At 37.6% G+C, this 20,076-nt stretch overlaps 1 protein-coding gene across 9 annotated transcripts in view; it reads left to right on the top strand.

Moving 5' to 3' along the window:
• Positions 1-593: 593 nt before the first annotated feature.
• Znf638 (zinc finger protein 638) overlaps positions 594-20,076 on the top strand; it is a 69,612-nt gene continuing 50,129 nt past the window's right edge. For 7 of the 9 annotated variants that reach the window (XM_035448887.1, XM_035448885.1, XM_035448883.1 and 4 more), the window contains exons 1-2: positions 9,863-11,375; positions 16,469-16,530. In XM_035448887.1, coding sequence (XP_035304778.1) covers positions 10,065-11,375; positions 16,469-16,530 — 1,373 coding nt within the window. In that variant the 5' untranslated portion in view covers positions 9,863-10,064. Of the gene's footprint in view, positions 727-9,862; positions 11,376-16,468; positions 16,531-20,076 lie in introns of those variants that run through there. The other 2 variants (XM_027428560.2, XM_027428562.2) reach the window with 2 other exon arrangements.

Below are 20,076 nucleotides of genomic sequence, written 5' to 3'. Positions count from 1 at the left end.
TTGAAGAAACAGTTTAAAAATTTTTTCATAACCCAAGGTTTTTCATGGGTAAAAATCAAGATTATAAATATCTACTACCCAGGTAGTGTTTTGTTTGAATTGTGAAATTACATGAGAGGATTTCCAATGTTAGGCTTTTAGCTCAGTAAGCTTTCATCCCATTCTAATTTCCCATTTTAAAAGGTGGGAAATTAATCTGGGTATGGTGGCACACTCCTTTAATTCCAACGCTTGGAATGTAGAGGCAGGTGAAATCTATGTTGAGTTTGAAACTAGCCTAGTTTGAGACCAGCCAGGGCTTCATAATGAGACCTAAGTCTCAAAAACAAACAAACAAACAAAAAACCACACATAAATGATGCTAATATGTGTGACGAGAACGTCACTTTGTGATACTGAGGGAATAATGATCAGGGAAGACTTCCTGGCAGAGAGGAGGCCACACAAGACCAGCATTGTTTGCAAGGGCTAAGACCCGATACCCAGCGTGCTACAGCTGCAGGCTATCGCCCCCTACTGGCAGAGGGCGGCCCTGCCGCTGAGAGCATCTCCCGCGAACGCCGAGCCCGAGGCACGCAGGCGCGATGAGTAGACAGGGGCGCTAGGCGAAGGTGCGCATGCGTGTAGTCCTATGGAGGCGGTAGCTGCTTCGTCGTCGTGTCTGGAGGCCGCGTACTAAACTGTGTGGGGCACGGATGGGATCCAGCTGTTAGTCGGTAGGCATAGGTAGGACCGCTGCCTTGCGGGGAGCCGTGGGCTGGAAGGCAGAGGCCTTGCGCGCAGGCCGGTCCCTGTGAGGTCGCGGTCGACTATTGTATGTGTCGCAGCGGCTGCGCACAAAATGGCGGCGGCGGGGGCAGGCAGAGCTGAGGGACCCCTGGGTGGGCCTCGGCCCCGGCCTGTGCCCCTCGCCCCTCGCCGCTCGCCGACCGTGCGGTCGCGCCGCAGTACCGCTGGGCGCAGCCGGCAGATGCTGCCGCCCTGCGGAGGAGCGGGCGGCGCCCTCGGGGAGGTCCGGTCGCCCCTTGCTTTGCGCCGTGGTTCTGCCGCTCCTCAGGCCTGACAGCGAGCCGGGCCGGGGAGGCCGGCGCGCGCCCGAGCGCCTTTCGGAGCCTCTGTGAGCCGCGTGCGCCCGGAGCCCTGCTGGAAGAGCGTCCTTGCAGGGGGCTGGGGCGGGGGCGTGCGAGGTGTTGCGGGCCCAGCGCTCACCGGGGCGGTGAGCACCGCAGCCGAGAATGTCGGCTCCCGGGTGTCGTAAATGGCGGTGACATTTCCACGTTCTTAGAGGAGTCGTGAACACCGCACGTCAGGGATATAGCTGCCTGTGTTGGTGTGTTTTGTAGCTTGGGCCTGTTTTGTTCCAGAGAAGATACCTATACCACTGACTCTCATCCCCGAGGATGTTTCAGACATCCTTTGTTGTTTGAAGTAATTGCCTGCGAGGGAGTCACAGTATTACAAAATCTTTGAGCTAGACAATGATGGTAGCCTCGAGCTATTTAGTGTTAAAATTACCCTTTGGCAGTGTGGGGATTCTGGAAGGAATACTCAGCGTGAAAAGTTCTGAAGAAAAAAAGAAAAAAAAAGCTCGTCACCAGGATCCACCCGGCCTTGCGGATTCATCTTTCCTAATCTGTTTTGAAATTGTGCACACACACACACACACACACACACACACACACACACACACACACACACACACACACACACACACACACACACACACACACACACACACACACACACACACACACACACACACACACACACACACACACACACACACACACACACACACACACACACAATCTCTACCCCTCCCCCCGCCCCCGTCATTTTGTATGAAGGGTTAACGTGTTTTTCAAGGAAGTTGTGTTTATTGCTTCAGTTTGGAAGTTTAAAATGACAAACTTGAAAAAGATTTCAAGAAAAAATTAATATGAGGATGTTAACACAGAAAAATAGTGTTGTTTATTGCGATTCTTCAAAATTGTTAGTGACTACACAGTTTAGAGTTAATGGACTTATTGCATTCTGCTTTATAAAATTTGACTTTTATATTCCCATATTCTGTAATGTGTACTTTAAGATATGTGGAATCCAAAATGTCATACACTAAATATGCTAGGCCATTTCTCGTCTTGTCATTTGTGTTGAAACCAATGGGTAAAGATAAAACAGTTGAAAGAAATTACAAAAATCTCCTTCATTTGTTTTGATGAACTGGTTTTCAAAAATGTATTCATTTGACACACATGTATCACCTTGTATATTGATTATATTTTAATATTTGTATTTGTTATGGAATGTACTTGTATCATAAAATCTAGTTCTAAAAAAATGTCACAGTTACCACTTTCTGAATGTCTTTTTTTTTTTAAAAGGATGTTTTCGAAATTTTAATTTTTATGTAATAGACAAAAGTTTACTGGACGGAGAATAGGTTTGGGAACCATAAGTTATGGATTCTAATCCATTTTTCTTGTACTATTTATTATTTGTGAGTCAATTGTTTTAGTCTTTCTAAACTTTTGTTTTCTTATTTGTAAAGTAACACTACTTGCTGCTTGGGATTTCTTTTTATATGAGTGACCACTGAGATGAAGTATTGAATGCTCCTATCCATAGATGTTTCTTAATGTATTTCAGTTGTACTTATTTCAAAATTTAACTTTGACTAGGTAACATCTTATAGAAAATTATAGCCGGTAGATACTCCTTTTTAACTAAAAAAAAAAGAATTTAGGTTGAATTAATAGAATTGAAAATTACCAAACTTGAAAATGTTTTGCATCTATAGTTTATACATTCTTTTGTTTCACTTTCCAGAATCTATTGTAATAGTTGATTTTTTTTATTTTACAAGTTCTCGGTAAGTAGCATGGACTGGCCTAGAACTCAATGTGTAGATCAGATCAGGATGGCCTTGAATTTGGAGGCAGAGGCAGGATGATAACTCCAAGTGCTGGGATTACAGGAATGAGCTTGCTTTATAATAATTAAACAGTTGTGTTACTCCAGTGTTGAATACATGAATTCAGCATATAGGTGCCAGAGCCTGGAAGCTTAATTCACTTTGCCTTACCATTGATTAAGGTTCGAATAAGTCTGTCCTGTTCTTAATGAAAGCTATATATGTTAAGAAAGAGTACTTCTAATATATAGGTACCCTGTAACACAATTTGGCCTGTTTTTCGAGGAAACAGGAGCCAATGAATATTGAAATGTGATAGTTTAGAGATCACCTAAAGAAAAAAAGTTGGTGTGACTAAAGTTAATAAGCCCTCATTTATATCCAACTTTTTTATTGTTTTTATTGTTCTTTGTTTCATTTGAAATTTGTGGTTGAAAGTGCAAATGGGAGGAAAATATATAGAAAAATCAGAAGAGAATAGTGGAAAGAATGAGAGACAGTGAGGTGTAGAATTAAAACCCATATTCACATGGGTTCTGTGAGGATCAAGAATAATAAATTTGGATTGATAAGAATGAGGAGCATTGGAGAGATAGCTCCAAGGTACATACATGATCTTAGTGTTATCTTGGGGCATATATATTTTGACTATTTTTCAGCCTTTAGGAACTAATATCTGTTTTATGTTCCAGTCCTTCATTAAGTCTTTATATTTTTATTTTCATAGCTTTTCTTTTATTATACCTGGAAGTAGCATTTTAAGTTGTCTCTGCTTAGTGAAAATTGGTAATTTTTTTGTTTGAATATTATTTTTGTATTTTAAAACATGGTCTTGCTATGTTCAGATTGGCTTCAAACTTTAGGTCCACCTGCTTCTGCTCCCAAATGTTTGTTTACAAATGCCTGCTACCAGATTAATTTGTTTATTACATAAAAATTAAATATCACAAATAAAAAGAATTATCTGTGTAACTATCATCCAGCTTCAGTAATTGGTAACAAATGGTCAGTTCTTTTGAAAGTTCTACTCTCTACCCCATTTTAAGCAAGTCTTATTTTAGTTGAGACAGAGTCTCTCTTTGTAACCCTTACTGGCCTGGAACTTTTGTGTAGACTAAACTGACCTTGAACTCACAGAGGTCTGCCTGCCTCTGCCTCCTTATACTGGGATTAAAGGCATGAACAACCACATCTGGGTCAAGTAAGTCTAATATCAGTTACAGCAACTCAGTCAATTTTTTTCTATAATATTTAGCGGGGAATTGCTTATATAAAATCATTAGTAACAACTACTAATAAATGTTTATTTGTTAATAATTTCTTATTAATCAGCCATTCAGACAGTATTGAAAGTTTCCTCTATCACATATGCAGCTATTAAATTTTTTGAAGTTGGGATCCAAATAGAATTTGTAATTCGAGCAGTTTATTATAATTGCTTGATATTATAAAATATAATATTAAGTCCATTTGTAAGTTCCCCAGCTACTTTTTAATTTATCTAAGAAACACTGTTTCTTATACATTAAACAATAGATAAGTAATGCCCTGCCTCATTAACATTTGAATCGTCCCCCATAGGGTTTCCCTGTGTAGTTTTGGAGCCTGTCCAGGAACTCACGGAGATGCTCCTGCCTCAGCCCTCAAGTGCTGGGATTAAAGGTGTGCCACCACCGCCCAGCTGAATCTGTGCATTTTGATGTAACTTTAAATGCTTACTTAGTGGGTAAAAATTGTTTGCTGCCAAGTCTGTTTGGCTCCCAGAACCCACGTGTTAGAGATAACTCACTCCCCCAAGTTGTCATCAGATCTCCACTTATAGCATGACACCTACGTACCCCCACCCCTAAATGAATAAAAATTTATTTTAAAATTACACAGGAACTGCTAGATCTCAGTTTATGAATTATTGAGAGAAAAGTAGAAGTGTTCAACTACTGTTTCTAATAGTGTTTTCAGGAGTTGTCTGTATCTTAGTAAAAGCTTAATAAAAGAACACCTATCTGCTTAAGCTTTTTGTTTGCTTACTTAATGTTGAGTACCATTGTATGCCAGGAGTTACAATATTAACTGATTTTCACAGCATATTCTTGAGGGTTTTTAAACTTTATTTCTGTATATGGATGTTTTGCCTGAATGTATGTTTGTGCACCATGTGTGTGCAGTGCCTGAGGGGGGGCCAGAAGAGAGCATTGGATCCTCTGGAATTGGAGATACTGACAGTTCTAAGGCACCATGTGGGTGCTGGGAACCAAACCTGGGTCCTCTGCAAGAGCAGCAAGGGCACTTCTTGCTGAGCCATCCTTAAATATTTTTTAAAATTCCATTTCAAATTGCACTCAGCTTTCTTGATGCCATATTGTTAATAAACAACAGAATCAGAATGAAAACATTGAGTGTATGGTCAAAGTTCTTTTGTTTTGTTAGGGTCTAAGTTTTTAGACATTTTTGTGCTGTCTCTCTAAAGTTAGTTGATAGTGTTAAGTTTTACTTATGGGAGTGAACCAATTTTGTATGAAATCAGTCATTGGCATTCCTCCTAGCCTGGGAGGAGAGTATGTTCAAATCAGTGGAAATTTCCACCAAGATTAGATTATTATGGATTTTGTAATTGGTTGACTAACTGTAGTTAGGGAGAGTACATGAGGTAAAAAAAGAAAGGCCAAATAAAAATTTGCAGCTAATGTTCTTTATTAATTACAATTTGCCTGCCTCATGTTTTATTTGTTTGTCATCTTTTTTACCTAGGATACAATGAAGATGTATAGTTCAGTGGTGGACATAAAATGTTGGATCATTAATTTTGAGTGAATTTAAGCTTCTGAGTGACAGGAAAATGAATTCTCTCGCTCTTTGACAATAAAATTTGTGCATTGTGCTCCTTTATCTACTTAGCATGTGTATTGTAGGGATAAGATGTTAGTAAGTTGAACTGATAACATTCCTTAGTCTGTAATCTGGTTTGTCACTTCACCCATTAGTTAGTGTTCTTTATAGACTTCTTTCTCCCTGAAGTATAGGATTGGCCTAGGGCCAGATACTATATGTAGTTGTCATGTCTTCTTACACTTGCTTAAGCTGGAATGCTTTCATAGACTGTTTCTCATTTTGGATTGGTTTGATATTATTGACTAAGCATAATGATGATATGCATCAGATCTGACTTGTATATGTTCATTAACCCTTCATGGGTGATTCTGTTTTATCATATGTTTGCTAACTTGTTTGCCGGAGAGACATTTGAAAACAGAAATGTCCTGCACATCACCCTCTCATTCTGGGTATAACACTTGCACAGATTCTTATCTAAGATATTTTTTACCGATAGTTTAAAAATGATGACTTTTCCTATTCTGCCTTCTCCTATCCAGTTTCCAGTTGGTGCTCAGCACTCAAGAAGATCGTTTTCTTCTCTTCCATTGGTTAATTTGTTGCTATAGATGACAGCATTTTGTACTTTATTACTGTTCATTTCATTCTTGCTTCCTCCCATTTCTTACTTGTATTCCTTGTCATCCACAGTGAAAACTCTGGTCCCCAACACCATGAAAACATTTACTTGTTTGTTCAATTCAGCAACAGTAAACTCTTTTGGAATTGTTTTGTCCATATTAGTGAAAAGAATAAAATTTTGTTCTCTTCCCCTCAGCTCTACCAAAACTGAGCATATTTACACTGATAGTAGACTCATGACTTACTTGGATTAGTTTTTTCTCCTTAAGTGGATTGTGGTTATTTGCATAAAATATGGTTATGCCCGTTGGTTTCTTTTTAGTATAGATAGAGATATTTCTCCCCTTTCCATTCTTATTTAATTTCACATGCCTCCTAAGGTCAAAACCATACAAAAGATGTCCTAATTAAAATGTTCCCATGTCCTCTTAGTGTTACATTTACCATTTCTCTACTGTCATTCTCATACCGTCATTCTGTCTCCAAAAGAAAGATAATCAATGGTTCCCAACCTTCCTAATGCTGCGACCCTTTAATACACTTCCTAATGTGGTGACTCCAACCATAAATTATTTTTGTTGCTATTTTGCCACTGTTATGATTGTAATTTAAATATCTTATATATAGGATATCTGATACATGCCTGATCCATGTGAAGGGGTTGTGGCCCACAGGTTGAGAACCATTGCTCTGTGTGCTCTTTTGTAGCTTAATGTTTATGACACTTTGAGGTCTAGTGATGTATTCTTACTTTAGTATGTTGCAACCCACTTTAGGGAGATGGAAACAATTTTGGCCCATATTCTATATGACAGAAGCATATAACCCGAAGAAGGTTGTACAAGGATGCATCCAAATCTTCAGTGTTGTTTACCTTTTGGTACTGCTTCCCTGTATTGTGGAGACTTTGCCTTGTTTCAGTGTTTGTGCTTTCTCAGTAAGGTGGTAAATACAGTTCTCAGTAGCATTTGAGTTTTATAAACATTCACCTTTTTTTTTTTCCATTTGTAATTATGACTAAGTAATCCCAGGGATGATCTTTTTTTTTTTTTTTTTATTCCATTTTAGATCAGGTAGTTTCTCTTGAGCTAATCCATTTATTTGTGTGTGTGTGTGTGTGTGTGTGTGTGTGTGTGTGTGTGTGTGTGAGAGTGTGTGTGTGTGTGTGACAGAACAGCCTTGGATGTTCTTCAGTTGTTGTTTCCCTTTGTGTGCCCTGTTTTATAACCTTGTACCTTATTCTTGTAAGGTGGGGTCTCATTGAACCTAGAGTTAAGCTCCTGGCCAGCAAGTTGCAATTATGCTGTTTTTTTCTATCCCGCTGCAGCACTGGGATGCCTACTTTTGTGTGATTTGAACTCAGGGTCTCATGTTGGTGCAATGTAATAAGCTATCTTAACATGATTGAATCATGTTAAGCCCAATATTTTTAGTTTTTGGAGACCTTGTCTCTTACTGATCTGGAACTTAGCAAGTAGGGTAGGCTGATTGGCCAATGAGTCCCCAAAGATTTGCCTGTTTGTCTTCCCAGTGCATGACTACACCCAGCTTTGAGAATCAAATCCAGGTCTTTGTACTTACTGATCCATCTTCCCAGTCCTAATGTTCTATGTTTATTAAGGACAGCAAGGTAGATGGGACTATTAGCCTGTGTTGAGGAGAGTATCTTTTATAACCAAATCAATGCTATGCTGTGGAGATATATTTATTTATGTAGAATATGTATTCCTAAAAAATGGTTATCTGATTATTTTTTCCAAAAGATGTTTTCCTGGGAATACTATTATATTATTTTTGGAGTTCTTAATATGTGGTCTTACAGTGGTTTGTCCCTAGCATTGCATGATAGCAATTGGTCTTTGGCTTAAAATCTTTTAAGGATCTATTTATGTGTATGTGTCTACAGGTGCCTGAAAAGGCTAAGTGTTCTTAATTGCTGAGCCACCTCTCCAGCCCCATCTTTGGTTTTTAAAGTTAGATCTGAAGCCATGATTTTTCACCAGTGTTTTCAAGTAGCAGCAAAGTCAATGCTACTTTTAATGATGTCAAGTAGTGCTTATGATTGTGTTTGCTCAATCACTTCCTTAAAAGCATTTTAGCAGTTTGGCATCTAACAGTACTTAAGCCACAGATGTGATACTTAAATTGTGACTGTGCCTCGTTTGTAAGACACAGCAGAACAGAACTAATGACAAAATACCCTATGAACAATACCCAGATATATTTTCATCTTAACCAACAAGCATAAATGAAGAATGAGGACTTGAGTTTAATCCCCAGAACCTTATAAAACTTTTGGGCCTGGAGAGATGATTCAGTACCCATGTGGCACCCAGCTCATAACACCTGTAATTAGTTCAGGGCTATCTGATGCCTCTAGCTTCCTCAGCCACTCATACTTACATGTATGTAATTAAACACATGGAAAAAAATTTAAAAAATAAGCCATATATGTGGCTGCTGACCTTGGTCCTGAATGATAGTTGAAGTTGGTTCGACTGGGTAGTGTAGCAATGTGAGGATTTGGACAGTAACCAGTTTTTAGCAAATTTAATGTCTGAGACCTGCAGGATAGTGTTATTCACATCTGTTAGTGGTTATGAGCATGGATTGTGGGCCTGAATTTGATTTGAATGCAAATCCCAGCATCATATGTCTATGTGTTACTTAATCGCTCAATGTAAAACTATGCATATCTCTGGGAGTTGTGAGAACTAAATGAGTGAATCCATGTAAAGTGCTTAGAACAGCAACTAACACTTTATAGATATTGCCTATAAAGTTAATCATTTGTTGCCTATGTATTTTGTCAGTGCAAAATGGAAAGGTCAGTGCAACTGGTTTTGTTACATGTTATGTTCTATGCTATCTGTGTTATAAGGAATTCCATGCCTTTGCACCTCCTTTGTTAGATTTTGTAATTAGATTCTTGGTGACACAATTTTACTTTACCTGAAACAACTGTTCAATAACAGGAATATAAGTATAGTTTAATTGCCATGTGGAATTTAGTAGATGTGAAGGCTGACTCCAAGGAAGAATGTGTCTTACAAAAAATGGCTCTAAATAAAACTTAGAAGTTACAGTTCTTTCATTTTTCTTATGTTTGATCACACACATACTGAATGTATGTGCATTTCTAAGAATTTTAATGCCTTCATCTTTTTTTTTCAGTATAAAACCACAAAGTAAATCCTCAATCTTTTTCAAGATTATGTATAAGGACTTGTGAATTTCATCTCAGCACCTAGGACAGCACCCAGCACCCCACGTCGTGCACAGCATTATATATGAACTCTGGCTTGAGGTTTGGGTTTGTGTTCTGGATTCCGAAAAGAAGAGAAAGTTTTAGGGGAAAATTTAAAACTTCGTAAAATATATGCAATGCAATATGGTATCATGGCTTTATTTCAAAATGTTTTACTCTGGCTGTAGAACCCACTTCATGAAGTAGTTTGAGTTAAAATGATCTAATATTTGTGTTTTAACTTTCAGCTTTGTGTTATTCTTGGAAAATTTCGCACCACTTGTGAATTCCTTGAGCCTGGGCATTGCAAACCCACTTCTGTTGGGCCCATCTCCTTTGCACTTTGCTCAGATTAAGACTCAGTTGGCGCTTCAGCAGCTGAATGCCGTTGCCTCACATGGTTCAACACCACCTTATACTTTATTAAATCAGGCATTCTTGAAAGTAGCCATGTCGAGACCCAGGTTTAATCCTCGAGGGACCTTTCCACTTCAAAGGCCGAGAGCACCTAATCCTCCTGGGATGAGGCCTCCAGGACCATTTATGAGGCCTGGATCTATGGGTCTTCCAAGATTTTACCCAGCAGGGCGAGCCCGTGGAATTCCACACAGATTTCCTGGCCATGAATCATATCAGAACATGGGACCACAGAGAATGAATGTTCAGGTAACTCAACACCGAACTGATCCAAGATTAACCAAAGAAAAAATGGATTTTCATGAAGCACAGCAAAAGAAGGGGAAACCTCATGGTAGTCGGTGGGATGATGAGCCTCATATAACTCCACCAGTGGGAGTGAAACAGAGTTCTGTAACACAGGTTACAGAGCAGAGTCCTAAAGTACAGAGCCGCTATACAAAGGAGAGTGCCTCAAGTATCTTAGCAAGTTTTGGATTATCAAATGAAGATCTCGAAGAACTTAGTCGCTATCCTGATGAACAGCTAACTCCTGAAAATATGCCATTAATATTGAGGGATATAAGAATGCGAAAAGTGGGGCGCCGATTACCTAATTTACCTTCTCACAGCGGAAATAAGGAAACACTTGGTAAAGAAGCAGTTTCAAGTAATGTGATTGATTATGGGCATGCAAGCAAATATGGCTATACAGAAGATCCACTTGAAGTACGTATTTATGATCCTGAAATTCCAACTGATGAGGTCAAGAATGAATTTCAGTCACAGCAGAACATTTCTGCAACTGTTCCCTCTTCAAATGTGATATCTAATTCTGTGTTTCCTGTTGAAGATGTGTTTCATCAAATGGACTTTACTGGTGAGTCCTCCAGTCAGTCTTTTTTCCCAGTTGAGAGTGGAAACAAGATGTCAGGCTTACACATTTCAGGACAGTCAGTCCTTGAACCTGTAAAATCTGTCAGCCAGTCTATTAGCCAAACAGTTAGCCAGACAATGAGCCAGTCTCTTATTCCTCCATCTGTGAACCAGCCATCCTATTCATCTGAATTAATTTCAGCTTTAAGCCAGCAAGAGCGGATCCCACAGAAGACTGTGATCAGTTCATCTGATGCACATGTTGGATCTAGAGGAAGTAAAAAGAGTTACCAATCAGAGGCCGACCTGCCCATTCGGTCTCCCTTTGGGATTGTGAAAGCTTCGTGGCTACCAAAGTTTACACAAGCTGGTGCCCAGAAAATGAAGAGACTGCCAACCCCTTCTATGATGAATGATTATTATGCAGCATCTCCAAGAATATTTCCACATTTGTGTTCTCTGTGTAACGTAGAATGTAGTCATTTGAAGGTGAGTGTTTTTAAAAGATTGCTGTACAATGATGCTCAGCGTCCAGGTTTTCTCTAAATTCTGTTATGTATGCTGCTGTTAACAAAGCATTAAGTGACCAATTAATTTTGATTGCAACCCTGGCACCTACTTGTAATCGTAAGTAACCTTGGTACTGAAATGAATGTTAGGCTTTCTGCATTCCTGTTACTTCGCATAGTATATAGTTTGCAATTTATTTGAACTTTTAGTTGTCCCAATTACACAGTATCAAATTTATATAATTATATACTCATAACAGTGCTACATGAGAAAGTATGTTTAAGATTTATTAGACTAAAAATATAAAACTCATTTGTAATATACACTTTCAAAGGACAGTATATTTTAGCCTTGCATATATCTGTTCTAAGATCTTAATGTTGTTTTAAGTGTTTCTGATTTTGTATGGACCAGTAATTTTTCAGTGTTTCTTGAGAAGGCACTTTTAAAATAATTTCATAACAGAATGATTCAGGATGTAGTGATGATTATGGAACCAGCCATGGACTCAAAATATAGTAAAATTCAGGAAATTCAGAGAGAAAATTTTGTGTAGGTGCTGAAGAATTATGTAGTATATGCTGTTTTATATAAACAACTGGTAAATCTGAGCAGGAATCACCCCTCCCCCTTTTTACATACATGTACAGGAACCACTGGTTCTTCTGTTTACTAATGCAGTTTATGGCTATAGATGGTGATGAGAAGGGAATGCACTTTAAAAGAAGCTTTAATTTAAAGTTTAGCTTTGAATTGGCTGGGTGGCTTGAAGTAGTTTACTTATGTGTTGGTTTTCATTCTCTTGTTATTTTTTTTCTCCTGCAAATATTGCCATTTTATTGTCTTTGTATTCGTTTATCAGGTTTCAGTCAATTGTCTAAAACCTGAATTGAATACTCTTGTCTTCAAGTTAACTCTGGCAAAAGGAAGCATCATTCTGGGCTGGAAGTGTAGTTCAGTGATAGAGCACATGTTTAGCACATAGCGGGCCCTGGGCTCAATAAGAAAACAGCAATCTATCCATTTTAGACGAATATGCTGGATTTTAATACAGGAGTAGTTGCCTTATTCCACCAAAGGGGGTTAAGTTGTTTGTCATTCAAAAAAAATCTCAGAGTAATTCATTTATAGCACTTTGAAATTTTTAAGTATCCCTAGACTGAATGTTGGATGCTCTTTGTTATTGTAACTGAGCATACCACTAACACTTCCATTTATTTTGTACTTTTAATCAGTCATAATGAGTTGAAGAATATCTTGTGATGTTTTTATTTTGTAATGTAGGAAAGGTATCTTTGTTCATTATGTATTTACTGATTTAGCTATAGTAGATTCCAGGGCAGAAATGAAGAACTATATAAAATTTGTTTTGTAAAGCAGTTTATACAGTCTCATCAAGAAAATATACCCAAGGATGTTTTAAATGTTAGAAACAAGTAGATGGTTGTGGCATACACCCTTAGTCCCAGCACTAGGGAGACAGATAGGTGGATCTCTGGGTTTGAGGCCTGCCTAGTTTACAGAGTGAGTTCCAGGATAGCTAGGCTACATTGAGGAAACCCTGTCTAGAAAAAACAAAAAGAACAAATGGTTTGGTGATAGTTAACCATTTGTGCATGACATTGAGGAACGATATTATTTCTATGTTGATTTCAGATTTGTAGCCGTCAGGCCAGCATTATAGTGCCTGTAGAGTATCTAGCAGTTTGTGATGAAAAAGAAAAGCTTAAGTCTGCTTTTGGTTTGAGAAAACTTTTACAGTCTAGGTTTATAAGGCTGGTACCAGATGGACTGTTTGTTTGGAATAGAGTGATCTGGAAGAGAAGTCTTTATGGAGTAGTTTGAAGACATTTTTGAAAGATGAGAAAGGCTTAATATGCTTTTCTAAAGGCTAAAGATGGCATTTCAGATGGGAACAGCAACATGTAGAGGCAAAGGTTCTTAGAGAAGGCCTTATGGTAAGAGGCAGTGAAGAACATACTAGAATAGAAATAAATATGCAAGGCCTCCTTGAAAAGCTATTGTCAATTTAGATTTGAGGTAGAAGATATTGGGGAACTAATTAAATTTTTTGATATGTGAATTGACACATTCAAAGTATTTTCAGAGAGATTTAAGTGTAGATAAATAGGAAAAAGGGAGATGGGGTAGGCCACTTAACTGGAAGCTTCCCTAGTTATTCAAGTGTAAGATACAGAGTCCTGGGTTAATAAGATAAAATAAAAATTTGAAAGCAGAGAAAAATCATTTAGTCATTAAAAAGCACTTCTTTTGAACTGTGGAGATGGCCCAGTGAGTAAAAGCACTTGCACACAAGTGTAGAGACCTGAGTTCTTTGATTCCCTAGGATCAAAGCCTGTCAAAGCCTGACAGTAGAATGGCATGAGCATCTGCAGCAATCCTGCCACTCTTATTGGGAAATGAGTAGAGACCAGAAAAATCTCTAGAAGCTTGCAGGCCAGTTAGCCTGTATATGCAATGAAAACAGCAGAGGCCTGTCTCAAGTGTGGAAGGTGATGACTGAACTTCAACGTTGTCCTCTGACTTCCACAAGTTTGCTATGGCTTCTGTTCTGCTGAGTTAACATACAACGAGCATGTATGCACATGTTTTTTGTGTGTGTGTGTGTGTGTGTGTGTGTGTATATATATATATATATATATATATATATATATATATATATATATAACCAAGTCTTAACAGTGTAACAGATTGGGACTCATCACTGCTTGATGGACAATGATGGCATGTGAATGTGGATTTAGATGTACAATTTACCTCTTGTTTTTGATATATTTTATTTCCGTGTGTATATGTATATTTGTGGTACTAGAAATATGTAGCTAGTACTTGTAAATTTATAATTTCAGGCTTTTTTCCTATTGAGTAAATCCTACAACGTCTTTGCTTTCTACTTTGAGTCTTTCAAATTGTAATCTAAGGTGTACTTTGAGAATGCAGTAATAGAATGTGTTTCTTCACAAACTGGGGTTCAGGTTTTTAAAGAAATTCGCCTTGATTTCCTATGTCTTTCTAACTGAAATAACTTGATTCAAGACACTCAACCAATTTATCTACTCATTTATATATTTTGTGTGTTTGTGAGTGTTGGTACACATGTGTCCAAGTGAGTTTGTGGAGGTCAGAATATCGTGAGAGTCAGGCTGTCTTCCATCATGTGGGTCTAGGTAGGGATTGAATTCTGGTCATTGGGCAACAGATATTTTTTTATTGAAGCTAGTCAGAAGATAAAGAGCAAGCTTTGATAGGAATTAGTGTTTTCATAGCTTGATTCAGAGCCAACCCAAGTCTAATTTTTGGAGCATCTTTGCTTCTTAGATAATTATCTGGGTACCATAAGGTCTGAAATTGGGGTTGTGTAGATAAATTTACTGAGCTTAGTATATCTAGAAGGATGTCTCTTGGAAGTCAATGTGTATGTGTGAGTTGAATTAAAGATAGTGCCTTAGGTAAGCAGGGTATTGACTACTTTCAGCTTATGTACAAAGAATCACTATCCATTGTTGTCATTTCTTTGTATGTGTTTCAAGAAAAGCTGAAAATCAAATTTGGGGGTGAAATATGGATTTATAAATGTTGGCGACTTACTCAAATAAAACTTTTTTTTTTTTTTTTTTTTAATTTTCCCCAAGACAGGGTTTCTCTGTGTTACAGCTCTGTTGTCCTGGAACTTACTCTGTAGACCAGGCTGGCCTCGAACTCAGATCTGCCTGACTCTGTTTCCTGAATGCTGGGATTAAAGGTGTGCGTCATCACCTGGCCAAATAAAACAATTTTATGGTGCAAATAAATCATGCCTCATTTCCTGCCTGCCAGTGTGTCTGTTTGGTAAAAACAATACCTAATTTATATCAAAGACATGGGTTGGGCACTTTACTACAGACTTTTGATTGCTGATTTCTTTTAGTTTTTATTTATTTATTATTTATTTTATTTTTTTTAGCACTAAGGAGGCTATGCAGACATTTTGTTTTTACGGTGTACAATTAAGCCAGGAAGTTTAATGAAATCCTTTAGTCTGTCAAAACTTAGATGTTGGAAGTAGTTTGACTTTTAAGTAGCTCCTGCCAAGGTAGAATTCAGAATTAATGTCAACTGTCGTTTAATTGTGGAAGCTTCCTTTTTAGGGATGATGTAAATTAAAATGTTTTTGAAGTGGAAACAAAAGTTGTTCTTAGAAATTTAAAAATACAGAGCTATTAGGGTTGGGTTTTTTCTTTCTCCTTTTTTCCTTTTCAAATGCTGGAGGAACAATAAAACATTGAGTAATCGACACGTTCACTTTGGAGACTATTATGCTAAAAACTGTATTACCTGCTCTTTCTTCCCTGCCCCTCTTTTAATCTAATATATCTTCTAGGAGGTATTTATTGTTATAGATTGTAATTTTAGGACATTCATTTGTAAACAAAGTGTATAGGAAAGCATTTTTGTTAATTGTAAAGCTGTATCTGTGAGGGATACTGTGTCTTTGAAATTGTGTTACTTTCCTTTAAATGTTGAAAATAAATTAGATTTGATCATTGGTAGTTTTTACTATTTTACTAATCTTTTCCCCGATATAGTGAGTATCTTGTTTGGAATGCCACTAGCTTTTGAAGTCATGTTTTGATGGTCAGTGTCATTTGCTTAATCTTTAGAAGAGTAAGTCATCAAGATGCTGTCTTTGGAAGGCACCATCTCAGAGATACTACTTGATAGAATTTTTGTTGTTCTTTGAAATGTTGCTTTTATATTTGAGATGTCATTTTTGAATTTATGCTTTTCTTCAAGTCTAAATATATGTATGCATTTCAAAATGAATGTTCATGGGTATGATTTAAAAAATATACTTAAATATCTTTTAAGTGGGGATAACATGGTGTGGGGTTAAATGCATTTGTTTGGAGGACTTTCATTTTTGTTTGTGAAAAAAAATTACATTGTATCTAAATACTCTTCATAATTCAGTTTGTTAAATTTTCAACTACCCTTTGTAATTTAAAAAAGCCTAATTCATTAGTGAGCATGAGGATTGTTTTAATTGCAGCCTTCTCTTTTTTTTACAATAGGACTGGATTCAGCATCAAAATACTTCCACCCATATTGAGAGCTGTCGGCAATTACGTCAACAGTAAGAACATTTTCTTCCTTTTTTTTTTTTTAATAGGCAGCAGAGTTTGAAGAAAATAGCTAATGATCACATATAAGTATTAAATATTTTTAATGTGATAATTATGTTAAAAATATCTCTCTCTTTTTTTTTTTTTTTTTGGTTTTTCGAGACAGGGTTTCTCTGTGGCTTTTGGAGGCTGTCCTGGAACTAGCTCTTGTAGACCAGGCTGATCTCGAACTCACAGAGATCCACCTGATTCTGCCTCCCAAGTGCTGGGATTAAAGACATACGCCACCACCGCCTGGCCAAAAATACTTCTTAAAGCTATTCTTTCTGGGATTTTGTTTTTTACTTTTTTTTTTTTTAAACGGAGAGTGCTGGATGTCTCTACAATTTTGTTCAAATGACTGCAGAACCTGGAAAAGCTGTTGCTGATATTGATGCATAACATAATGCCATTATTGGTCTATATGTATATAGACCAATTAATATATATATATGTATATATATATGTTGTATATATTTTGTTATCTATATATGTACATATATTGTTTGAATTTTTTGGAAACTTTAGCTGTGCTGTCAACTTTGAAAAAAAAGTATCCCAGTTTACCATGTTGAGTTGGCATTGTACAAAACTTAACAGCCATATTGGTCTAGAAATGTTGAACTTAGTTTTTTTCCATTTGTACAGGGGTAACGCACTGTATTAAATATGTGAGGTCTTAAAAAAAAAAAAAGAAGGGATTTTGAGAGCCCATCCCTTGTGAAGGGATGCTCTCTTGACCTGGACACATGGGGAAGGGCCTAGGCCTGGCCCAGGATGATGTGGTAGACTTTGGGGAGCCCCTTTTGAGGGCCTTACCCTGCCTGGGGAGTGGAGGGGGGATGGCTAGGGGCAGGTGGGATGTTGGGGGGGAGGGGAGGGAGAGGGAGAAGGGATTGACATCTGAAGCAAGCTTGTTCCAAATTTGAACTAATAAAATAAAATAATAAAAAATAAATAAAAATAAAAAGGAAAAAAGCTGTTCTTATTTAAAATAATCATCGTAGAAGAGTATGTTTAATTTTTCAAAAGGAGAGCTTCCTGTGATTTTTCACTGTCTCTTCCTAACATAATCACCGTTAGGTGATTACCAAAAATTTTAATTGATTTTTCTTGCTTGCTTGCCTTTTCCAGAATGGTTGAGAACTGATACCATTCTTTTTCATTATCTCATCCACTTTTCAAAGGTTAAATAATTAAAAGCTAACACAGATCATATGCCAATATTTAATTTCCAGTATAAAGCTTTTCTTTTCCTTAGTGCCTGTTTTCAGAATAAAACTTAAGGGGAAAAGTTGATCGCCTCTCCCCTTTTTTCTTTTCTTTTTTTTTGTGAGACAGGATTTCTCTGTGTAGCCCTGGCTGTCCTGGAACTCACTCTGTAGACCAGGCTGGCCTTGAACTCACTGAGATCCACCTGCTTCTGCCTCCCAAGTGCTGGGATTAAAAGACCTGTGCCACCACGACTGCCTGGCTTGTAGTCCTTTAAGCAAGGTATCTGGGAGGGTTTTCCTGATGCTCATAGAAATGGAATTTATAATCCTAATCTTTCTACCCTTTTTCCCTTAGAATAGGAAAGTTAAATTGTTTTCCCAACGTTGTTAAATAGTTCTAGTCACCACCCTGATACTCTTTTGAGTTTTGAGATTATTCAGTATTCTTCCAGTATAAAGTCATAATCCTAACCCAAAATACATTAAACTCTTTTGAAAATTTTTTAGATTGTTTAATATGTGTATGACTGTTTTGTCTGCATGTATGTCTATTCTCCATGAGCATGCCTGGTTACTTCAGAGGACAGAAGAGTATCAAATCCTCTGGAACTGCAATTATGGATAGTTGTGAGGCATTATGTGGGTGCTAGCAACTGAACGCAAGTTGTCTGTAAGAGTAACAGGTGTCCTTAACTACTGAGCCATCTATTTAGCCTCCACAGTTATTTTTAGAGAAAGAGAATTAGCTCATCTGATTGAGAAGTTGCAGAGAGTATCTCTGATTTTAAAAACAGCTGAATTTTATGTCAAAAAAAGATGAATGTAAAGAATATTTTCATTTCTTGGCCTTGTTCTGGCCTTAAGAAAACTTAGTTCTGGTGGTGGCACACACCTTTAATCCCAGCACAGAGGAGGCAGGGGCAGGTGGATCTTGGTGAGTTCGAGGCCGGCCTGGTCTTCAAAGAGTTCTAGGACAGTCTCCAAACCTACAGGAAAATCCTGTCTTGAAAAACAAAAAAAAAAAAAAAACAAAAAAAACAAAAAAAAAAAAGGAAAGATGTGGACATTGTCTTTTGAATGTCTTATATTCTGTGCTTTTGTGTTTATTCATGAATAAGTTTAGATTGAACATTTTTGTACAAATACTTGGATAATATGTGTGTGTTGTTACTGCATCACATTGAGACGCCGAATGCATGTTAATAGCACTAGGAGGATCATGGTTGCAGCACATATTTTGTAATATGTTGAATGGCCCATACCCCTACTAATGTAGATTAGTGTGTGTATTTTATCTATTTCTTGAGCCCTGATAAAGGTCTAGAACATTATTATTATTATTATTTTTTTTTTTTTTGAGGCAGGACTTTACTCTGTAGTTCAGAGTGACTGGCTTTAAATTACATGGCCATTAAGGTATAGCATGAACACTTAAACCTAGTTTTGTTTGATTACAAATATCTTGTTTTGGAGCTGGAGAGATGGCTCAGAGGTTTAGAGCTTTGACTGCTCTTCCAGGGGTCCTGAGTTCAATTCCCAGCAACCTCATGGTGGCTCACAACCATCTGTAATGAGATCTGCTGCCCTCTTCTGGCCTGCAGGCATACATGCAGGGGAACACTGTATACATAATAAATAAACAAATCTTTAAAAAAATATCTTGTTTTTAAATACTTTAAGAACAGAAACACAGCCGGGCATTGGTGGCGCACGCCTTTAGTCCCACCACTCGGGAGGGAGAGACAGGCAGATCTCTGTGAGTTCGAGGCCAGCCTGGTCTACAGAGCAAGTTCCAGGACAGGCTCCAAAGCAATACAGAGAAACCCTGTCTCTGAAAAACCAAATAAAAAAAAAAAAAAAAAACCCCAAAAATTGGGATAGAAACACATCTTGAAGTGAGTAGATAAAATTATTCAAGTGTTAGAAACTATGGACACTAGGAAAGTGGCACATTGGATTAAAATTAACTTAAAATAATTTAGTCATTTTTATTTTATATATGTGAGTGTTTTGCTTGGATATGTAAATGTGTACCACATGCATGCCTTGTGTCCACAGAGACCAGAAAAAGGTGTTGTCAAGCCCCTGAAATTGGTAGTTACAGACAGTTATAAGCCACCATGTGAGTGTAGAAATTGTTCATAGGCCCGTTGCAAGATGAGCAAGTGCCTTTAATGACTGAGCCATCTCTCCAACCCCTAAAATTATTTTTTTGTGTCTGTATGATTTATTATCTTTTTGGTTAAAGATGCTTCAGGCAATATATCTGTGTACTTCCAGAGCAGAAAAAGGTAGAAGCACCCT

The sequence above is a fragment of the Cricetulus griseus genome, chromosome 8, assembly GCF_003668045.3.
Source record: "Cricetulus griseus strain 17A/GY chromosome 8, alternate assembly CriGri-PICRH-1.0, whole genome shotgun sequence".
Taxonomy (NCBI): domain Eukaryota; kingdom Metazoa; phylum Chordata; class Mammalia; order Rodentia; family Cricetidae; genus Cricetulus; species Cricetulus griseus.
Note: the sequence above shows the minus strand (reverse complement) of the source record. Positions and strands in the feature narration are given on the sequence as shown.